This window comes from Rhopalosiphum padi, chromosome 2 (genome assembly GCF_020882245.1).
Source record: "Rhopalosiphum padi isolate XX-2018 chromosome 2, ASM2088224v1, whole genome shotgun sequence".
Taxonomy (NCBI): Eukaryota; Metazoa; Arthropoda; class Insecta; order Hemiptera; family Aphididae; genus Rhopalosiphum; species Rhopalosiphum padi.
The window spans coordinates 85,376,057-85,398,226 of NC_083598.1; the positions used below are offsets into that span (position 1 = coordinate 85,376,057).

The 22,170-nt window shown below is 27.7% G+C and overlaps 2 protein-coding genes across 4 annotated transcripts; one reads left to right on the forward strand and one right to left on the reverse strand.

Moving 5' to 3' along the window:
- Positions 1-636: 636 nt before the first annotated feature.
- Positions 637-2,088, reverse strand: LOC132920768 (acidic leucine-rich nuclear phosphoprotein 32 family member B-like). The gene is made up of 2 exons (XM_060983423.1): positions 1,888-2,088; positions 637-1,325 (listed from the first exon to the last, which is right to left on the reverse strand). The coding sequence occupies exons 1-2, from the start codon at positions 1,976-1,978 to the stop codon at positions 745-747; spliced, it is 672 nt and encodes a 223-aa protein (XP_060839406.1). The 5' UTR covers positions 1,979-2,088; the 3' UTR covers positions 637-744.
- Positions 2,089-3,191: 1,103 nt separating this feature from the next.
- LOC132921369 (uncharacterized) lies at positions 3,192-17,691 on the forward strand. Of its 3 annotated transcripts, XM_060984360.1 has the most exons (11): positions 3,192-3,599; positions 9,660-9,854; positions 10,709-10,862; positions 11,656-11,743; positions 11,913-12,025; positions 13,723-13,863; positions 14,082-14,238; positions 14,326-14,434; positions 15,711-15,900; positions 16,508-16,693; positions 17,551-17,691. In XM_060984360.1, exons 1-11 carry the CDS (start codon positions 3,468-3,470, stop codon positions 17,649-17,651), a joined length of 1,566 nt encoding a protein of 521 aa, XP_060840343.1. In that variant the 5' UTR covers positions 3,192-3,467; the 3' UTR covers positions 17,652-17,691. The 3 variants fall into 3 exon arrangements, with proteins under 3 accessions (XP_060840343.1, XP_060840342.1, XP_060840344.1); XM_060984359.1 differs by having other exon boundaries at positions 14,082-14,434; XM_060984361.1 differs by lacking the exon at positions 16,508-16,693 and having other exon boundaries at positions 14,082-14,434.
- Positions 17,692-22,170: the final 4,479 nt, after the last annotated feature.

The window sequence follows — 22,170 nt, forward strand, 5'->3', positions numbered from 1 at the left end:
TACTTTAAAGTCGATAAACCCGGAGAAATATTTTCTCTTTCATGTGAAGTTTTAGAAAAAAGCTTACCATTTCTGCAATTAGTAAATTGTTTGATAACGCATTGTTTTCTTTACGGTCTAGTGACGGTATACACAACACGATAACGTATTACTTTTCGTTACAGACGCTAAGCCATACACGGTAAAATCAACAAATGCTATAAAAGCATTTTATCCCAAAATGATCCACATGACTTGTCTGGCTCGTAGACCACGTCGGAAATTAGGAAAAATCCGTCCTCTTTTCTTTTCGTAAAAACTTATGAAATAATCGCAAACATAGAAAAAATACTTTTAAAACATCCTAACGCGCTGAACTGTTTAAAAAAGAAGCTACTGCAGATAACACCCCAGAATAACGTTCCTGGGAACGAATTACCTAACCTATACTAACCAATTTAAACTCCCTCGTATCGTTGGTACTTAGACACTTAGTCAAAAGATCTGTTAGTATAATTGTCATCTGAGCATCTCCGTTCTACTATACATCTTTTACGTGAGTTATTGTCAGTATTTTCAACGATCAATAAAATTTCTCTGAACTTTAAACAAAAATATTTTTCAATTTTAGTGACGAATGAAAAAAAATGTATTGCATTTTCGTGAAAGTTATAGTAACATAATTTATTATAAGTTTACAAATTTTAATACTTTGCAGTACCTATTGTTATAATACTTTAAAAATATTTTAATTTTTAATTTTAATTACTTAAATAAATCATCTAATGTTTTTTTTCTTTTCTTCGGATTACTTTCTTCTTCTTCAGCGCTATCATCTTCGTCACTGTCATCATCGTCGTCTTCTTCACTATCTTTTTTGGTTTTACTATTTTTGCCTTTTATAACTGGTTTTTTCTTTTGCTTTTTACCCTCGTTACTTTTTTCATCGTCTTCTTCGTCGTTTTCTTCACCGCTTTCTTCGTCACTATCTTCATCACCATTTTCATCACTATTTTCTTCTTTGTCATTGCCTTTTTTAGTCAATTTTGAATTATTAAACGGCAGAACAAAATCTAATTTATTTCTAATAACATCATTATTAGAAACCATTTCTCTGAGTAATTTTATTGATCTCAAATCTCTTACTATCGATGGACAAAAAACTTTTAAAACTGTTTCCGTGAAAAATCTTTTAAATCCCCTCCATATCATGTGAAATTTAAAACGATTTTTAGACACATCTAGCATCTTCCGATTCTTGTACCTCGCGGTTAATGCATCTACAACAACTGTTTGAAGTTGTTTTGGCTCAAGGCGATCATCAAATGGTTTAACCCTAAGAGTATCTGAAATAAAGATATACATTTAAAATATCGTGTCTTAATATGCAATGTAAGTAGGTAGTCCAAATCAAATATACTTTAATTTTAATTTGTACCTACAGCCTACATAATCTAAATTTGAAGAGTCAACAATCCAAAAATAGTGTACTCACTAACTCGGATATTTATAATTAGAAATTAAAGTATTATTATTTAATGTAAGAAATAAACTTAATATATTGTAACAACAGTTATTATAAAATTATTTTTATAGTTATTTGTACACAATTTTAATACATTTTTTGCGTATAATTTTAGTTTTATATTATTAAATAATATTTAAATTAGTCAACTTGGTGTTAGTAATATAAAAAAAAAATATCGGTATCGAACTAACGAAAATGATTTGATATTATAATTTACAACATCCTGAATTATAATCAATAGCTTCAAATAACGAACAATTCATACTGATTAATTCAATAACAAAAGGTATACCTTTTTCAAAATTATTGTAGTGTTTCTGTTTTATGTAACATTTATTTCCACGTTTAATGTATAAACTATAATATAATATAATACTAACCTTTAATGTATAATTGTTTGCCTTCATTAGTTACGGACAAGAAGTTTACGACGAAGATGGATACAAATAAAAAAACGCACTGTCCATCCATTGTTACTAAAATGTATGTGTTTATGATATGCGGTATAAAAAAATACTCATACTTTAACCATGAAATTAACTGCCGACGATATTTTCACGTCTAAAACCATGGCCGGGGGTTTTCAGTTACTATTATTCTACTACTACTACTAATTGTTTCACTTCGTATTATTGTTACAATAACCTGACGTGCATGTGTAAAACAATACAATTGATGATTTTTGTTTTCTATACAATAAACACAAGTTCACGTGTAATTGTATTTTTTTTTTCCAAAACGAGTTTTTTTTTTTTTTTTTTAACAGTTTTACGTTTAACCAGTGGTAATTTAATATGAATTTTGTCAGTGATTTTGTTCAGTTTGACGATTTCGCTTTATATTAAAATCTATATGCGAGTAATCGAAAAACAAAAACGGCCAAACACGCTAGAATACAAGTGAACATGTCGGATAGCTCATTTGCAGCGTGAACCCGCGACTGAGAATACATTAACGACGGTAGTTATTGAACGATAAATGTTAATCAAACACTATTTACGTTTATTGGGTTCAAAAGTCTGCAGCGCCTTCACTTTTATAACGACCGATAAGCTCAAATATCGTGTTCGGGTCCAGACCAGTGATCCGGCATCGCGTAATCGTCATTATGTATTATTGCTTATTACTATTACGAATATACTATCATAGAATCCATTCAGAGTTCCATATCGATTTAAGCTAAGCGGTTAACCGTAGACATGTCTGCGGTCTGCGGGATTATGTATTTGACGTGTTTTACGTGCATAAATTCCATTAAACAGAAACAGACCAGCTAACCTCTTCACAATTTATGTTTCCGAAATTCAATATAAATTGTAATATATACGTGTTCGATTCCTAGAAGTCTTGTATTGCAAGGTAGTTATAATAAAAGTATAATATACGACACTCGTTTTCGATATTTTACTTTCGTGGCATGTTTTTATTAATCGATAAATAATAATTAAAAAAAAATAATCATTAATTAAACGATTAATATATGCCTATAATACTACGAATAATAGTTTATTTTATATCGAACAATAACATCATGACTTTATCATAATTATTATTTATCAATAAGGCCTACCGAACGTATTTATTCACGAATAAAATGGAGTTATATTTCACAACTGTTATATTATAGTGACAGTAAAAAACTGCGAGTAAAATTTTAGTGTTTGGTTATTGGTTACAGCTGATCGTGATATATTGTGCGCGGATTGAGAAAACAAACAGCTCGAATAATTTAAAATTTCTATAGGTTATGTCGTACTCTATGTGTTGTATACGAACGTGAACCTGGCAACAACACCGCGAAAGCCGAACTCACTACGAGTACAGCGTTATCTCACGATGATAATATTATTATGTCGCGTTAACAACCGTTTTGTGCGAAAAGCATTACCAAATCGTTCTTTTTTGCCTGCCGTCTTGAAGAATCCGACGACAAAAAATCGAAAGCGAATCCATATGAACAATGGAGTCTGAAAGGGTATATGAGTGGTCCAATGCTTACAACAACCGCGTTTGCTCTTCGGACGAGTCGACGAATACGGAGACGGAAATCAATCTGGCGGTCCGCGCAGATAAGATTTACAAACGAGCCCAGGTAGTATTTTAATCACCGGGGTTGGGCTGCACACGAATGAATTTTCAAACTCGTTAAATTGAATCTGTCAATAAAGATTACTGTGATTATTTTGTCTAAATAAATTGTACGAATCGTTTAAATCCTAGATAATTAATAATTTCGTATATCGGTAAAATCGCAAAACGAATACGCTTATTCTGCATCACGGGAAAATCCAACTAATGTTCAATAAAATTAAAATAATAAAATAATATTTTTTTATAACACGGCGTTGTAAATAGGCAATTTAGCTACATACTGATCGTCATAATATTAATATAATATTATTGTCTCTGATATTCCCATTCAATGTATTTACGGCATTATTATACGCTACATAAGCGATAACAGTACAAAATGTAGAGATATTACGTCCGCGTAATCTTACCTGTAAAGTTAGGTATCCGAGGTATAACGGGTAGTTAACGAGTTTAAAATTTCTAACATAGTTTGGTTGTAAGAGTAACTGTTCCCACAACTTTTGACGTTACTATAATATATTACGCGTGTTACACTATAATATCAACTGTATAAGTTACTTGAAGAGGTTTTTAATACAATTTAATGTGAAACTTGGCAAGTCATCTAACGATATCATAGAAAATTAAACGTGTTGTCCGAAAAATAATAACTCCGTCACATACAGAGTAAATAATATTTATTAAGGGATACATCGTAATATTTGTTTTTCTCTTTCAGACCCACGCGCAAAATAGACAAAATATTTCTCTTAGAGAGAATCATCTGTTAAAAAAATAGAAAATAACATTTTTGAGTATTTGACATTTTATTGGTTTTTATATTTTATTATTATTTGAATAAAAAAATAAAAAAAAACATTGTTGTTAATTTAAATGGATATTGTTGATAACAAATGTTGAAATACATTACGAGTAAATGTCGAATGATATAATAATATTTTCTAATGGACAATTTTACCCCAAGATGACTAAAAAATATTAAAATAAGAATAATTCTTACAAAGTTCATTAATTATTTATGCATTTTATCTGTTATATGTGGCCCAAGAGGTAAATAAAAGACGTCCTCTTATAATATTTAAATGTGTTTTTAGATTCTGAGTACAGCGATAAACGTATTGAATTTATAATGATGTATGTTTTTTATTCGTTGTTTTTGTTCTTAGTAGTTGGTACATTTACAAAATACTTTTTAAAATAATCGGTTATAACAAAAATACAACTATAATGTTTATTAACATTTTAATATTATTATTAAAATAATTATTTAGTAACATTGGTGATCAAAAAATGAAGCTGCCTTCGTTTAGACTATCTATGCATTTTTTTTATAAAATTTTTTAGATTTTTATAACAATTATATTTTTTTTTTTATCAAAAAGATTAAAAAATGAATAACTGAATGTGAAAATAAAGAACATGGTAGGTTTATGATAAATATTATATACATTTTTCTAGGTATATAATGTTTATTTTGTAAACTTTACGCCTCATGGGTTTTTAACACAATAATTTTAACAGTACAATGAATTTAATATAATACTACATAACATTACAAATATTATAGTTATGATGTATAACAGGTACATAAAAAGTTCAATTATTCAATTTTTCATATCAAATATTATGACAATGGAATATTAATAATATTAATATTATAATAAATTATACAATTTTATTAACAAAACTGAATTCAATCTATCGTAATGCTAGTAATACAATAAATTACCTTAGTATAGCAATATAAAAAAAAAAATTGATATAAAAGAAACTTAGTAATACCTATAAGCTTAAAGCCTTAAGCCTTCGCTCAGAATCGTTTTTCATACTATGCAATAGATTTATCATTGAATTCAAATCCAACTCATTTATAACAGTATTCCACTCTATTGTAACTTACCGTCAACAGCTACTGTACAGCCAATCGATTAACTATATTTTCCCTTTGTTTAATTTAAAATAATAACAGTTTTTTATTTTTTACAATATAAATATATTTTAATTGTATTTTATACCTAATGATAAAATAATGATTAATTAAAATATTTTTACTGAGTTCTAATACAATTATTTTAATGAGAAAAAATAAAAAACTGTTAACTATATTATGTTAATTGGTTTACAATAATAAACTGACTTTACATAGAAAGCGAAATGTCCATTTGCATGTCATTTTAATATACAGCTATATAATTAGGCATTTACAAGTCTGTATGTTAAGTGGACGAAAAAATATGAGACATTTTACTAACGACACTACACAAAAGTCAACAGTACAGAGTACTCTGTTTTGTGAGGACTACACTTGTCTAATATATGTATAGTGTATATATATATATATACTTGATATACTTGGAGAGTTGGGGATAGCTTCAGCGCTATATAAGGTACTTTTATGATGACGAGACGTTCTCTATTTCGATGTTCAAATCCAATTAACTGTGGTGTATACAATATACATGCAGCATCTCCATCGATCGGTTCTGCTAGGAGTGGGCTGTAACGTCCAATGGCGATCGATAAGTATAATTATTTATTACAAATTAACCGTCGAGACTGTCAGCAATTTACAGCTCGACAGTTTAGCAATATAGTATTATAAACTGTTTTCGAATAATTTTTACATTTTAATCGCATATTAAATTTTTAATTATTGAAATTTCAAAGACTTCGAGTTATTAATTAAATAATGATATTAAGCGCCTGAGAATTTAAATCATAAATCAAATACAATCAAATGATAGTATATTAGACGGTAGTCGTTGATTTTATAATATATTTATAAATGTACGTAGCTATATATTATTAAATCTTTTATAAAAAGTTTTTCAAGCTAAAATTATTGCTAAATAAAATTTTTTTCTAAGAGAATGTTAAAAAGAACGTTTATTGTTTACCCTTCCCCTTATTAGTAACTAAAAATAATATTTAAAAATTAAATTAAAATTAATAGTTTTTTTTCTAACTCAAATAATTATTTTGTTAAGTGTTTAAATGTTCAAAAATAATAATAAATAAGACTGAAGTATAGATAAATATTTAAATTCTTAGCTGAACGATAAATTTATTTATTTTACAATTATAATGTGTGTTTTGTAATCATTATCTATACATATTTTTTTTTTAAATATTTTGATTCTTTTTGAGCTATTTATAGACAATACATTTAAGTTTTCATTTCTTTTTAGTATTTTTATATTATAAATACTGATAAAATATGTATGAACGGATAGAAATGCTTGAAAATTTAATATAAAGTTTTTAATAAGCTGATCTTATAATTAAAAAAAAATCGAAAATTTATTATCACAATATTGTGAGTATATATTTTTTTTATTATTAGCATTTTAAGTGAAAATTTCGTTAAAATCTTAAAAATAAAAAAAAATTTTAAAGATGGAAAACCATAAAAAAAATATTATTTTTGTAACTAAGATTTAAAAATTTAATTCAAGGTTCTTTATAAGTATTGCAACCTATAATAAAACAATTTTTTACTGACAAATCAAATTAATTTTTTATGAACATTTGAAATTCAAATTTTTACGACCATATAGGCATTCACCCGTATATAATAACATTATTCTTCGTAAACAATTTCGAGAAGAAGTCGATAAAAAATTATTCGCTGGGTCAAAATTCTTTGAAATGTAATTTAAAGATCCCACATATAAGTTATTATTATATCTGTATAAAAATGTTAAAAATATAAAGGCGCACATTTATTTTATAAAATATGCATATTAACCCTCGGCAGCAAATGTCATTGGGTTTACAAAATGAATTTAAAATATTTTTAATATACAATAAGGGATTATAAATCGTATACAATAATTAATTAATTTGAAAGTTTATTTATTAGTTTTGAAGATAATATTTTGAAGTAGTCGACATTGTCAAATCGGTGGGTATTTTTTGTCCATTAGGGAGCTGTGCGATATTTGTGAAGGGTCAATGTTAATCCTGTTTATTGTTACCTTAAGTTTCTTTGGCATATCCGGTGGAATTGGCCAAGAATATATATTTTGTTTTATCTCGTGGGCTTTGGTAATTTGAAGATTCTAGCTACCTTGCCAAATGTAATGGCTTTTGATTTTAATCAATAATTGAACATCGATTGTGGATATTATCGGTGTAAGAGAGGTAAGTGGAAGTGTCGTTGCTTTGTTTGCTTTTAGGTCTGCCTTTTGGTTTTCCCCGATATCACAAATAATATTTTATATTAATTAATTTATAAAATCTTTAATATGACGTTATCCATACTGGAACTAAAATATATTAAAAATATATAGGAACACAATAATTATTTCTTATTGATTTTCGTAGTACAAATTTAGTCGATATATCGTATTTTAACAACGAATTATGTAATACTTATTATTTTGTTATAATACAAGAAACATTATTCGTGGACTCATGGTGACTTAAAACTTTTACGTTTATCATAAACTTTACTTTACACAATGACCTTTTCAAAAATGTTGATTCATTTCGAGTTATTATTTAATTATAATATACACATATTCACACTGTTTTATGGTATTTATATTATTGTGAGGTGTTATTAATTCAAAAGTTAATAATCATAATTTAATATGTTATACCTGTATATAATTATAATAACTAAATATTAATAATATTATAATAAATTCAAAATTTTCGAAAAAAACTATATCAATACCGTAATACTAATAGTAAAATAAATATTACTTTAATAGTTATTTTATAAAATATACTTATAGTGATTTAACCTGACAACCTATTTTCGCTCAGAATCGTTTTTTCATATTCAATGGTATTATATCATTGAATTCAAATTTAACACACCTATTACAATTGCCCGCTCGACACCTAATGTACGTACAGTTGAGCGGTACCCACTTTTCTACGTTTTTATCTTTAATAATCAAAAATGCCAAAAAAAAGATTAAGTTGTACAAAAAGTTTTAAATTAAATGTTGGCTTTTATATTATGTTTATTAAAGATAACGGTTCTTAATTGACGTTATCTAAAATAGAAAGAAGTTCGGTGCTTTAATATTATACAGAATAGTTTTAACAAAAAAATGTTGTGGAAAACCACAGATAATATTTTAAGATAAAGAACATTATTTTTTCAAAAGTATTTTTTTTTTTCATTCAAAAGTTAAAACATAAAATATGTAAAATAAAAGTTTTATTTCCTTATTCTTTGATGTATGAATCACATGATGCTTTTGTGGTCGTGATTTTCCAGTCTTTAGAGCACCCTCGTAAAAGAAAAACGTATAGCGTTAAGATAACAGCAATGTACTAACTATCTGTCTCTCTTAAAACACTCCGTTTTTCTCCTTCACGTCTATACTTGATTATAATTCTGTACTTTGCATTAAATATTTTGTCGTACTTCTTTTTACCCATGACTTCGCGCCAAAATTCTTTGCTTGTACAATCTTGCCAATCACTGTCCTGCGGCCAATCATCGATTTCTTTTGTAACTCTTTTCTAATTCTATTAATGTCTTTTTTATTAGCTAAAGTAAATATCTGAATCTTTAAGTGTCCAAATAAAAACACTGCTCCTTTTCATTATATTATTTTATAATTATCTGGTCAATTCTTCCATTATCCGACTGTATTAATGCTTGACAATGGGCTCCACATTTTTGTCTTCAGCCTTTCATTTTTCTAATTGTTTTATTATAAATAAAATTATTCTTAAAGTTAGGGTTTTTACAATTTTATTAAAATAAATAAATATATTATCACTGTATTATAGCAACATTACACGCATGAAAAGGCTAGTTTTCTTTGGTATCGAAAGTGGTCTATACGAGTATACACCTCTTACATTTCAATATTATATAATAATATTTATTATATTTTAAACGCACGTTTTTTTTCGCATCCGTGACAATAAATAGACTACAAATCGTGTCATTTTTGCTTTTTACATTTAGTTAAACGTTTTTAGTTGATCGAAAAATCAATAATATACACAAATTTTGACCTGAGAATATAAGAAATGCATTGATATAATAGTGCTTCAATATCTCATACAATGATAATCTATTTCAAAGGAAGTGTACCGAAAAACGGAAACGCTGAATTTATCGGCTGGTGCCGATGACAAAAATGATTTCTATGACATGCAGTCCACGCCGTGTTACTCAGAATTGTCTTTTGAACATTTGACAAAACTTCCGGCGAACGTTCCGGAACGCGAACATAGAGTATTAGTTGTCGTCTTACTATCGATCACATTCTTCTTACAGGTAAGTAAAATTCTATTATGCAATGTCTCTCTGCTACACTTTCAGCAGGTGCTGTATCTCTGACTGAAAATCAATAAAAAAAAAAAAAACTACGGTTGTATCAAGTGTTGGTAGTTATAGAGTTGTCAACGCGTACATGGACTTTAAGTGAATGTTGAAAATATTTTTATTCAAAGTTTTCGTATACTTATAGTGACAATAAGAATATACACGAGTCATTCCTTTTTATATAGACATTTAGGCGTTGTCCCACAGGTACGAATGGCTTTAGTTAAGGGGGCTCTCGTTGGGATACAACAAGAAAACTTACAACCGTAATTATTGTGGTATGTGTTTAAATTTGATAATAAATGGCAATGCACCTATTATTGTTTATTAAAACGTTTAACTCTCCGAAAATAAATTATTGGGAACGAAAAAAAATGTAAACGTGTGGGTATATAATCGCATCAGTATGACGCGTCGGATGCATTGGAATAAAATATAATACAGTAACGAATGTTACGGTACCAATTTTTTATATACCAGTAAAATATGACTCGAATACGCTTTGAAACGACCTAAGCTAATAATAACGTACAAAGCAATAAAATGTGCAGCGCAACTCTCATAAATTACAATAAAAAGTTGTATTAAACTTTTAAAGTCTAAACGTTTAAAGTACCTACTGCAATGAATTATTGTTCATAAAAAAATGTTTATAACAACAATAATAAGTAGTTGCACACTTTAGTTTGTTTTATTGTTTGGACCTAAATCACCGCATTTGAGTACGAAAACTCGTAACTACAATAATTCAAAATACGTCTGGAAAAAAATGCGACTAGATTAATTTTACTAAAAATATTTTTCAGATGTTTTCGCGCGACTTTTGTGTACCGTTTTTTGAACCGACTTCAATTGTTCTACCACAAGGATTGCAGACTCCCTTATCGCTGTTCCCTATTTGGAACATAGTCGTGGGCGTATTGTTAACGATTCCAGCTTGCGTGGGCATCAACAAGTATGGTAAGTTGATTAAGTATGGTCAATTGAAAAAGCAGTGAGCGGATATATAATAAAATAATCAACCGTTAAATTGTAAACGAATATCGGATAACAATATATGTAGTTATTAAAATACCTTATACCTACGTATTATGACATATTATATTTGTCAGTACATTACATAATTTGAAAAAATAAAAAATTACATAACTTGTCGTTAAAAATTATATATAAATATAGGTGCACATCTGCAGCGTTTCTGCAAATTGCACACGCGACAAATAATATTATTATAATATATTGTATACGCTTCGACACGGCTGTTGGCCTGTTGCACAACCCAATGGTCTTTATCTTTTTAAAATTACTTTTCTAATGACAATAATTAAATAAAGTAAAAAACTATAACTGTTTAACTTGGGTCCGTTTGTTTAATTACATCTATATAGTGTCACACTGGTATTTAACGCAACTTAATTAAATTTAGCATTACTCTGTAATTATCGTGATAATACAAGGCGTTTACAAAAGACGGGATAATTTCAAAAAATAATCATATTAATTATTCTAGTTGATTTTCAATAACCATATTTACCGACCATTGTAAATAAGAGATCGAGAATTGATTTTTGGTGTACAATACGTCTGTGTAAGACTATAAATGTCCGAAATGACATGCCCCCGACACCCTGCAGACGACATAAATTGAGTTTAACAAAAAACTTTCTGTCGTCTATTATAAACTCCAACCTATCTTTTTTTAAAAAAAAAAACACTTTTTAATCATAGTATAATAGAGTTGTACAAACATTAGGTATCCGGACCTGTCTGTTGTATTCTTGTGCATTGTCGTCGTTTGGAGTGGGTGTACGGTGTCTGTCAACGATCGGCGATTCGACTTTGTGAGTAAAAAAAAAAAAAAATAAAAAAAATAAGAAGAAAACAATATAAAAATTGCTTATTAACTTCTTAATAATCTTAAGTGACTTATTAACGTACTTTATTATACTTATCTATATAAATAACATGTATACTGCACGAGTATCGTAATAATATGATTACATAATACAGTGTGTTGCACGTGTCTGCCGTGTTTCTGTCGAGTGCTTCGGTCGTCGTAAAACCTTTGACGGTCACCGTGTCCACTTGTTGTTTCCTGACCGGCGAAAGAAACACGGCAACAGGTAAAAAATCGAAAAATGTTTTTTTTTTTAACTAATAAACTTGGTAGTACCCCACAGGCAATTGAACAAATAAATAATATTCAGTTAATTTCCTTTTTTAATTACATCATACGAAATATAAAAAAAATATGTAACAGAAGAACCTGATAAATTGTATACTTTAGTTAATTAATAAAATGACGGGGAGCTGATATCCCAATGTTAAACAATACAACAATATTATTTTAACGAATTTACGTATCCTAAATTTACATCAAGAAAAAAACAAAAATTATAAAATAATTAAGGAAGTAAGAACAATATTAAAGATTACCAGAAATATAGTTAGTTGGCACTGATATACATTGGCAATTCGCATCATTAAATTAATTACTAGGAGTTGATTAATGGCATAGTTAGTGATGCATACTGGTACAGGAATAGGATAGATACGTCTTACATTATTATGTCGAGAAAACGAGCTGGAAAATAAATTTTACCCGATTGTTAATTGCTAAAAAAAACCCCAAATTGTCTTCAACTCTACTGTCAGCTAATGAAGGCAATTTTAAGGGTAAAATGACTGTAGAATAATCATGTGGTAATTATTGATTTATTTTAGACTTGCACAGAAAAAAACAACATGTATTAATATTCCGTTTACAAATTGATGTATGGATCCCACAGTACTGATTATATTCAATAAAACGGTGCAATTTAATATTTAAATTGTAAATATTTATTAATTTTTCAAAAGAACTCATTTTTATATTATTATTTCTCAGTTTTCATAAAATCAACATATTATTATACATAAATTATCATAGATTTATGTTATTATTATAACCAAAGCAATATATTTTAAATATTAAAAAGGAATTATGTGGGTATTATTCTGTCCGTTAGGTATCAAGTAATCCGAGTGGGTCACAATACGAAAAAAAATTCTTAGCAGAGACGGTTTATCGCCTATACCATAAATTATATTTCGTGATGCTTTTAGATATGCATAGCTATTAAAGTAATTTATTTTACTTTTAGTACTGCGGTAGGTTGATATAGTTTTTTCCAAAAATATTGCATTTATTATAATGTTAGTATTTAATTATTATATTAATATATATTTTTATCATATAATAAAAGACGATAATACAAACATTTAATGAAAATGTCAAGTATCTATAATAATTTGTTTTTGAGTATCACCAAAAGAATAAAATACATTTCGTCAAAAATTGGATTTGCATTAAAAAAAACACAAGAAGTTTTGACCTCTCCTAAGAACAAACTAGATCCAAACCCCTTTCTAAAACCATACCCTCAACATTTAAAATCGAAGGACTTTATCGGCTACTTATCGTGTACCTACATGTAAAAAAATACATTATTGTAAAAACAATGATTATTCTTCGCCCCGTTCAGAATCTAAAATATAAATTACTCTTCCGTGTTCCAACCACAGTAGATTTTATTTTTGTTTGATATAATATCGGTGTTATGCAATGATCGCAATACGTGCAATTTAAAAATTACCTTTTTTGAACCCGAATGCTATTTGATATACCTATCTAAATAGTTATGAAAAAAAATAATAAATAAAATTCATTACTCGAACGACCGATCATAGTTAAAACTTAATTCAATTTGTCATTAAATTTATCACATCTTGTATATGTATTGTATATGTATATATATTTATATAAACGCATTACATTTAGGATTTTTGACTTGTGCTTCGATGGCCGGCGCGGCGGCCGGTCTCCTAGTGACAACGGTCTTGCGACAAGAACAGCCGTATCCTCAGCCCGCAATAACAAGTGAACATATGCGCATCAATAATATGATTATCTTATATCTGTGTGAGTGCATCATATTATTATGCCGTTGAAATGTGTATGTCAATATGTATTTTACAGTAGATACGGTCGACTTAGGTCGATATCGTGGGATTTTAATATGATTTTATTATTATTGCTGTGCGCCGCGTTGTGCGCAGATATTTTAGCCACCGTCATCGCATCATATAATAATATTACACGCGTTGTACTTATTTGATGTTTTTCGTTTATCCCTCTAGCGTTTGTTGCAAACCTTGTTTGCCTGCTATTCGCATACTTCGTGTTCCCGCACGAACCCAGAAAGAGGAAACACTGCGATCAATCGACGGAAACCAAGCAAAAATACGATGTGCCATCCGCATGGTTTCTGTTGCAGACAGTTTTCAAGTCAATACAGTACCTATATTATCAAACTTATTATTACGATAAACTTTTAAGAATATTAAAATATTCCGCGAACGAAAATAATTTAAAATTTTACAGAAACTCCGATCTGGTCTACGTCGCTCTTTCATACGCGTGTTCCAATGCGCTCTCTTGGCCTTGGTATCAAATGATCGACATCACGTATTCTAAAGTTGGCTTTCCTCAGGTAATTTGTACCAGCCCCGCAGACAACCACAAAACTGCACGAAACAAAACTATTACTATAACTATTATATTATAATATTATGTAATATAAACTATATGAGCTGTCTTATAAAAAATACCACATAGTTATGCCATCAATAAATCGGCCCTGAGACTAAACTTTACGGCGAAACACTTAAAAAAATAAAATAACATTCTAAATTGTTATTTTATTTATATAGGTACTTATATATGTTATAGTTAAATATCAATTATGATTTTAATAAAAAAAAAGGCTACATCAAAACTTCTTCTTTGAATTTAATTTGGCAAATATATAATATATTATTTGCACCATTTGCGGTGTAGTATTAATCACATTAGACGTATTATATTTATTAATTCGTTACACAAAACGTATAGATACCTAAACATTAAAATACATATTTAACGTACCTATATAAAATACGCCTATAGACTTGATTAATATAGAACGCTATACCTTTACGGCTTTACGCAATAAACACTAAAACACAGCGATGTTCATCGCATTATTGGTTTTAAGAACCTCGTTATAATAATATACCAAAGTGTTTATTTACCCATTTATTAACCCGTTTATTTACAGTGCTCTGTCGAGCTTTATCCAAATATACACTATCTCGTCGTACTCTTGTAATAAAATCTCTTCGTACACGATACCACCATTTTTTTCAAGGAATACCTTCTATTGGATAAAAAAAAAAAAAACACTTTTACTATTCTGATTTAATGTGTTTTCGTTAGTTTTGTATAAAGCGATGATGCTTTCGATAATAATATTATGAATGGGTTTTAACGATTTTAATTTAAAGTATTAATGGACTTTTATAGAGTTTTGATTTTATAAAGCTTTTTAAGAACTTTTTATGTGCTAAAATTACAATATATTAACATTTTTAATAAATTTAAAAACTCTAAGTACTTCACGTCGTTATAATTTTTTCCCGACCGATATTTATTTCGAAATTATAGTTTGACATGACCATCACAGATTTTGCAATATTTATACAAATCGTCTATATATTACATAGTCAGCTACTTTTATGAAATTTATAACACAACAGCGTATCATCAAAATTGTGTAGCTAAATCACTTTTAAAAATCCATCAGGTCATTTTATTTAAATCATATAAAAACATTTTTTTATTGATAGCTTTTGATTCGAGTGTTTAGATCACAAAATAATAATGTTAAATGAAATATTGTTATTAATTTACTTTCATTTTGTATTTAACATTGCTCGTCATCGATGTAGACTGTTGGTAAGGACTGCCGATTGTGGATGATCATTCACGCGTGCGTACTATCGCTGTCCGTTTGCTGGTTGGCCGATCGGATAGTGGGATCCAGCAAGCGTCTTGGGATTTTGTGCCACTCTCTCGCCACGGTCTTTATGCTGTGGGTCGTGTTAGCGTTGTGTGTCAAAATTCTACGTAGGAGAACGAGTAAATAACGAAATTAATAATAATATTATACATATAAATATAATATAGCGTTCCCAAAACGTTTGCGATTAGCGCATCCCTAAACATATTTATTCATTATATTATAAGTTATCTGTCTATATAGATATGTCAGAAATATAAACGTTACTCTGATACAGTTTAATCGAATATCAATAGTAAGTTATCGTATAGTGTGGGCCAATAATAATAAAAACCGCCCGTTTTTATGGATCGTACAATTTAATGTCTAAAAATAGAAGTGTATAAAATTGAATCACTTTTTTCCTATATATATATATATATATGCCTATGCCGTTTGTGGCCTCTGTGATATATTACATGTAATGTAAAAAAATAAAAAATCTGCGAGATTTCACGTTCCGAATGTTGATGGCGAATATATGCGTATGTGAATTAGAATAAATTAATATGGTTACGTCAAATCTATCCATAAATGAGTATGTGACACAGAATTTAGTCGATCGATTATAGGTATATGATAACAGTTATTAACGTTTCCCGCAGTCGCTTATATACGTCTTATCGCATTTACATTAGTTTGGGGTATGATATCATTATGGCGATATAAGAGTTTACCGGTTTTCAGATTCCCTGGTGTTTGGCGTCATGTTTGCGTTTCCGTTGTCGTGGACCACGCAGAGTTTACTATATGAACTGGCCGCGGACTATGCACATCCGCTGCCGGAAAGCATGGCCGTTGGTCTTATCTGCCTGTTGGAAACGTCGTGTGAAAGTTGCATGTACTTCATACTGTATGCTTTCCCCAAATTCCGTACGTCTATACATAAATATTATTACTATATTGACATCGCATAATACGGGTAAAACTATATCTGCAACGGAAATAATACCCGGATCGGAGATAATACGTATACCTACGCGTATACCAATCGTAAAATGTTCGTGGAAAAATGATTCGAAAACATCTGTAACATAAAAAGTTGAAAGTAAAAATACGAAAACGCAAAACACGCCTATCTATATATATTTCATTATTTATTTACACGCGTATACACCTGCTGAACGAATATTTTATCGTATTCGTAATAATAGTCGGACGTTTATGATTTATCGCGTCCCAGTATTATTTTCCCAGATACTATTATATAGTGATGGATATCCACAATGTTTAATAATAATTTATAACACTGCTGCAGTGCTTTGACATCTGATCTCCCGCTTTAAGACGTCTGAAAACTTTGTGTACTCGGTGCCTTTTAAATATCGTTTCGGAATTATTAATTATTATTATTATTATTAAAGTCGTTGAAAGTGAAAGTGTAATTTGTCGAGTAAAGTGACCTAAAAGAATAATAAATTATAACGTTAAAAATGTATTAACTCTACTCGAAATTCAAAGGACACAATGGGTATATGCCGTGTATAGGGGTTTTTTTTTTTTTTTTGTAAATAACTTTAACGATTACTTACAACGGGCTATGGCGAATTAATATAAATTCACTGTTTTACGACGCATAAAAAATATTTTAAGGTTCCACAGCGTTTTAAAAATCTTTTCACTTTGATAGAATTTAAAATTGTACCATATTATTATTATATTACAATATATTTAGGATTTATACAGCATCTGATATATCGACATTTGTATTATTTTTGTTTGTGTTTTAGATTTGTACTGGTTGCATGTGTTCACGTTCATAGCTGGATTATTGAGCGTCATATTTATCATATTAATAAAGGGGAAAAAATTCGATAGATATTATAACTAAAACAACAATTTGTAATATTAGTACTTATAATTATGTTTAATTGTTGTATTATATTATTTATGTCTATACTGCTGTTTTCTACAAGTTGTACCGTATAAAGAAGTACACTTATCATGCTTAAAAAGTCTAGATAGGTAGAAAACAAAATAATGCATTACGGATAAAACATTGATCAATATTCAAAACCTAAGGGTACAAAGTAAAAGCAATTATTGAGAGATGAATTTTATAATAATGTATGTATACTGTATATGACCTTCTGATAGATTAATATTATAAAATTTAAAAAAATGAATAAAAAAAATATGTAAATGTTACGGTCTGAATTAAATTTCAGTCATTCCTAATTACCAAACTGAATATTTATATTCAAAACCCCTCGATATAAAATTAATACATTATATTTTATTCGATTTACATAAATTTTTAGGTAAAACGTGATGTTCATAATAATATTACTAATTATTACATTAGTGTTATATATATAAAGTAGGTAAACTTTAAAGTTTTAAGTGAAATTGATGTTAAGTTTAGATTAAAAATAATAATAATAATAATAAAAATTCTTTAAAGTTTAAATCACATAAAGATATTTTGTTAAAAAGTATATAAAAAATAATAATAGATATTATTTAAATAATTTTTTTTAATTTTTAAAATAAAAATGTAAACAACAAAACGGATCAGATAAAAGTGAGTGTACCTCATATGAGAATGTTAAGATGAATCTGTATAGTGCCGAGTGACTCGAGATAATAGTCGATATAAAGCTACTTTATATAATATCTGTACGTATCTGTACTTTAGTATAGATTTATGTATCTATGTAAGTCAAAATTCAAACTAAAAATATCATGGCAAAATATTTTTTCATTTTCGCCTATGCATTATAGTTTATAGTACGAGTAGTTCTCACTTTAAATTGACTGACATTCCCATCATTATTATAAATATTATTAATATTCATAAGTACGTGCCTCGCCATAAAATGAAAAAATATCTTCTATCAATTAAAATTGGAAGATTCAACAAAGGCTGCTGCACGTTGGTCATACTGCAGTGAATTTCATCGTTATTGAGTATATAGGTATAATGTATAAGATATATATTAACTAATTTTTCTATGTAAGAATACCTATTGTTTAAGGGTATTTTTAAATAGAATATTTGCATTTGCATTTTGTCTTAGTGAACATTTCACCAATGTAAAAAATATACACAAATAATTTAGGTTTTTTAAATTGTGTTAAGAAACAATAATATTAATGGAAATTATAATTATCTATTAAGGTCCTGGCAAATTTAATGTTTTATTAATATTAATATTCTGTTATAATTTGTATTATTTTTTGTAAATGATCGCGAGATCTATGGTAAACTGTATGAACAATCGAGCTCTCTAAAATTATCCACTAGATAGGGCCACAATACTGTATTTAATCGTTAAAATATGCAGTAGGGAATATTATAATAATTAATAACGGTTGTCAGTACATAGTAACCATTATTGTATATAGAAGGATAAGGATATGTATTATTCAACAATTATTCAGAATTGTATTTTAATTCAAAAAATATTTACATATTTTTAATTATATTTTACAGATTATTTATTTTTTACTTCTTATTTTGGTCATTTTAACTACATAACTTTACTATATTATGGATATATTTTTGGTATTTTATTAAATATAAATCCCACACCTACTTCTTATTATGCATGGAATAAAAATTAATACCATTAGTATTATTTAACTATCGATAATACGTGATTAATGTGATAATATGCAATAAAAAAGCATATTTGTGTATAAGTGTAATTTTTTAGTTCCTGTTGGACCGTCATTTATCAGTAATACTCCCAATAATCGAGATTCGATATAGATGAGGCAAATGTTTACCGCACATGCATAAATAATAAATATACGAGTATATAATATATAGTTGTAAAAATTGTAATTTTAAATTCTTCAGTTAAACTTTATGAGATTTAAAAATAAAATTAGTTTTTATAGTCATATTACCTATTCTAAGATTGTTGGATATCTAAGCAAACTATATGAAACTATTTAAAAATTTGAGAAATTAATGAAGTTATTTTAGTTATTTATTTTTAGGAGTAAATCGGTAAATACAGGAAAAAGGAAAGGTATGCTTTTAGTGGAAACGGCTAATTTATACCATACGTGAGCAAAATATTAATCAGATACTGTTAAAAATGTTAACATACAATCTGGTATTCTGGTACAATGCATAAAATTATTAAAATTAATTATAAATTATAACACTCAATCAGCATATTATTTTTACAGTTATTTTTAAGCGTAGAACGTAGCATAAGTTGTATATTATAATATACTAAAACGACGATAAAACATATATTATAGATTATTTAGTTGGCGGTAGAATTACTTAATATATTGGATCGTTTTCAATATTTTATAAATTTCTTATAAAGTACCTATATATTCAACATATTAATTAAAATAAAATAACATTAAACTATAGGTACATACATAAACAAACAAACAACATTTTTATCCAATATTATCTTTGAATTTTTTTTCAAAGATCTAAGTCTATTAAATTGGACCGCATAAAAATATACTAATAAATATAGTATCTACCTACATAGTATTTATATGGATTTTCTGTATTGAATTTTACAAGTAATTTCACATAGTTTATATATTTTTAAATATGGGTTTTATGAGTAATTTCGTGATTATAATACAAACCTATACGATTTTACAAACAAACATACTGATTGTTTTACTGAATAAATTTAAGTAATTTAACATAAAAATATATTATCATATAAAAAGTTATTATTAAAATAATTTCTTTAAATACTTCATAAAATTTTAAGTTACTAAAAATAAATTAGGTAACTACAGCAATTTTTAATAGAACATGATTATTATTAGTCCTTATTTTTGTTTTCAATATTGTTTTAATACATTTTTTATCTACTGTAATAATTATATTAATAATTAATTTAAAACATAATATATAGTAAAGTTGTCATTAGTACGACTAAAAAATAGTTAGCTAAAATAATAATTTTGTGTTTATACAGTTATGCCTATAATATGTGGACATACTAAATTTATTGTCGGTAACAATAAATAAAAATATATCAAATATCGATATTTAATTAGACTATATTAACGTCGTTAAATTGAATTTGTAATTATGTACTAAATATTATTATGAAATCTCTGATCTGGGACGTGGATTTAAAAATAATCGCTTCGAAAAATTAAGTCTACGAATTATGATTTTCAAATAAATTATCCTATTTTAACCGTATTGTCAAACGACTCGAACGAGATATTTGATGAACATAATATACGACAGCAGCCACCGGCGGTGGTCTAGAAATCAAGTACACACCGTACTTGAAATGGCGTGGAATGTGCTGGAAGAGGTTATCCCTGTAACAACAGCAAATAATCTGATAAATTGAAGGTTCTTCTTGTAGAGCTGCGTCACTTATTGTATCTGCAGACACTCCTTTAAACATTAATCCAAGAACTCATTAAAAGTAATTTATTTACAATAACGTAGTATACAGCAGTTGATTTCTTTAAATAACGAGAACAACACATTATTACGGTAATCGAAATATATTACCTATATATTGAATGACAGTTTTTAACAAATAAAAATAAATACAACCGGTTTTTTAAAAGTGCTGATATACATTAATTTTTATAAATATGCATTAGTTGTAGGTATAACAGATAAATTGATTGCATTAAAATCCTATTGATTAATAACTATTAAGTATAAAAAAAAAATGATAATATTGACGATATTGTGTTAAATATAGTCACATCATAATAATTAAATCTATGGGGATTGGGAAGAGTATGTGTTTTATATTTGGAAACAGCACTAGTCATAGATGAAATTGATTAATTTAGCTTGGTGTTAATTGGATGTGTAAAATAAAAATAGATAGGTACCTGGATTGGACGGATTATCCATCACGCAACATTTTTAGTTATGGCGTATACTAGAATTTTCATATAACCCATGTCTACGATACCTAATATAACTGCGGTTGAATAGCATTTATTTAATTTTCCAATATAATAGTACCTACCAGAATAGTGTGATAGCCATAGCCAAAAATCAAAGTCTCGCGAGCTTATGATGCATTTTATATACATATAATTATAATATTGTAAATAAAACATTTACTAAGTAACTAATATATATTATTATATTATATTTTGGAACAATTGATTTTACGCAATTTACCGAATACCGATATAGCTATACAATATATATAATGCATCTTAAGTAAATAACATGATATATTTAAGTAATAATTGTATGCCATACGGTCGTTAGAAGAAAAACCGTAGAACAACGCTTTCTTTTAAATATTTTCAATAGAAAAGGAGAGTTCAGAGAGATAATAATAATAATAATAAAAAAAACCTTAACATAATAATAGTTATAAATAGTCACCTAAAGTTTTGAAATCGTTATACCAAAACTATAACTA

What these genes read in the sequence shown, in the direction of transcription:
- LOC132921369 (XM_060984359.1), top strand. Translation starts at nt 3,468, where the DNA reads ATGGAGTCTGAAAGGGTATATGAGTGGTCCAATGCTTACAACAACCGC. An exon ending in CGAAAGAAACACGGCAACAG is followed by an intron (nt 12,026 to 13,722) that starts GTAAAAAATCGA and finishes CATTACATTTAG; the next exon opens with GATTTTTGACTTGTGCTTCG. An exon ending in GTATGCTTTCCCCAAATTCC is followed by an intron (nt 16,694 to 17,550) that starts GTACGTCTATAC and finishes TTTGTGTTTTAG; the next exon opens with ATTTGTACTGGTTGCATGTG.
- LOC132920768 (XM_060983423.1), bottom strand. Translation starts at nt 1,978, where the DNA reads ATGGATGGACAGTGCGTTTTTTTATTTGTATCCATCTTCGTCGTAAAC. An exon ending in CAAACAATTATACATTAAAG is followed by an intron (nt 1,326 to 1,887) that starts GTTAGTATTATA and finishes TCTTTATTTCAG; the next exon opens with ATACTCTTAGGGTTAAACCA.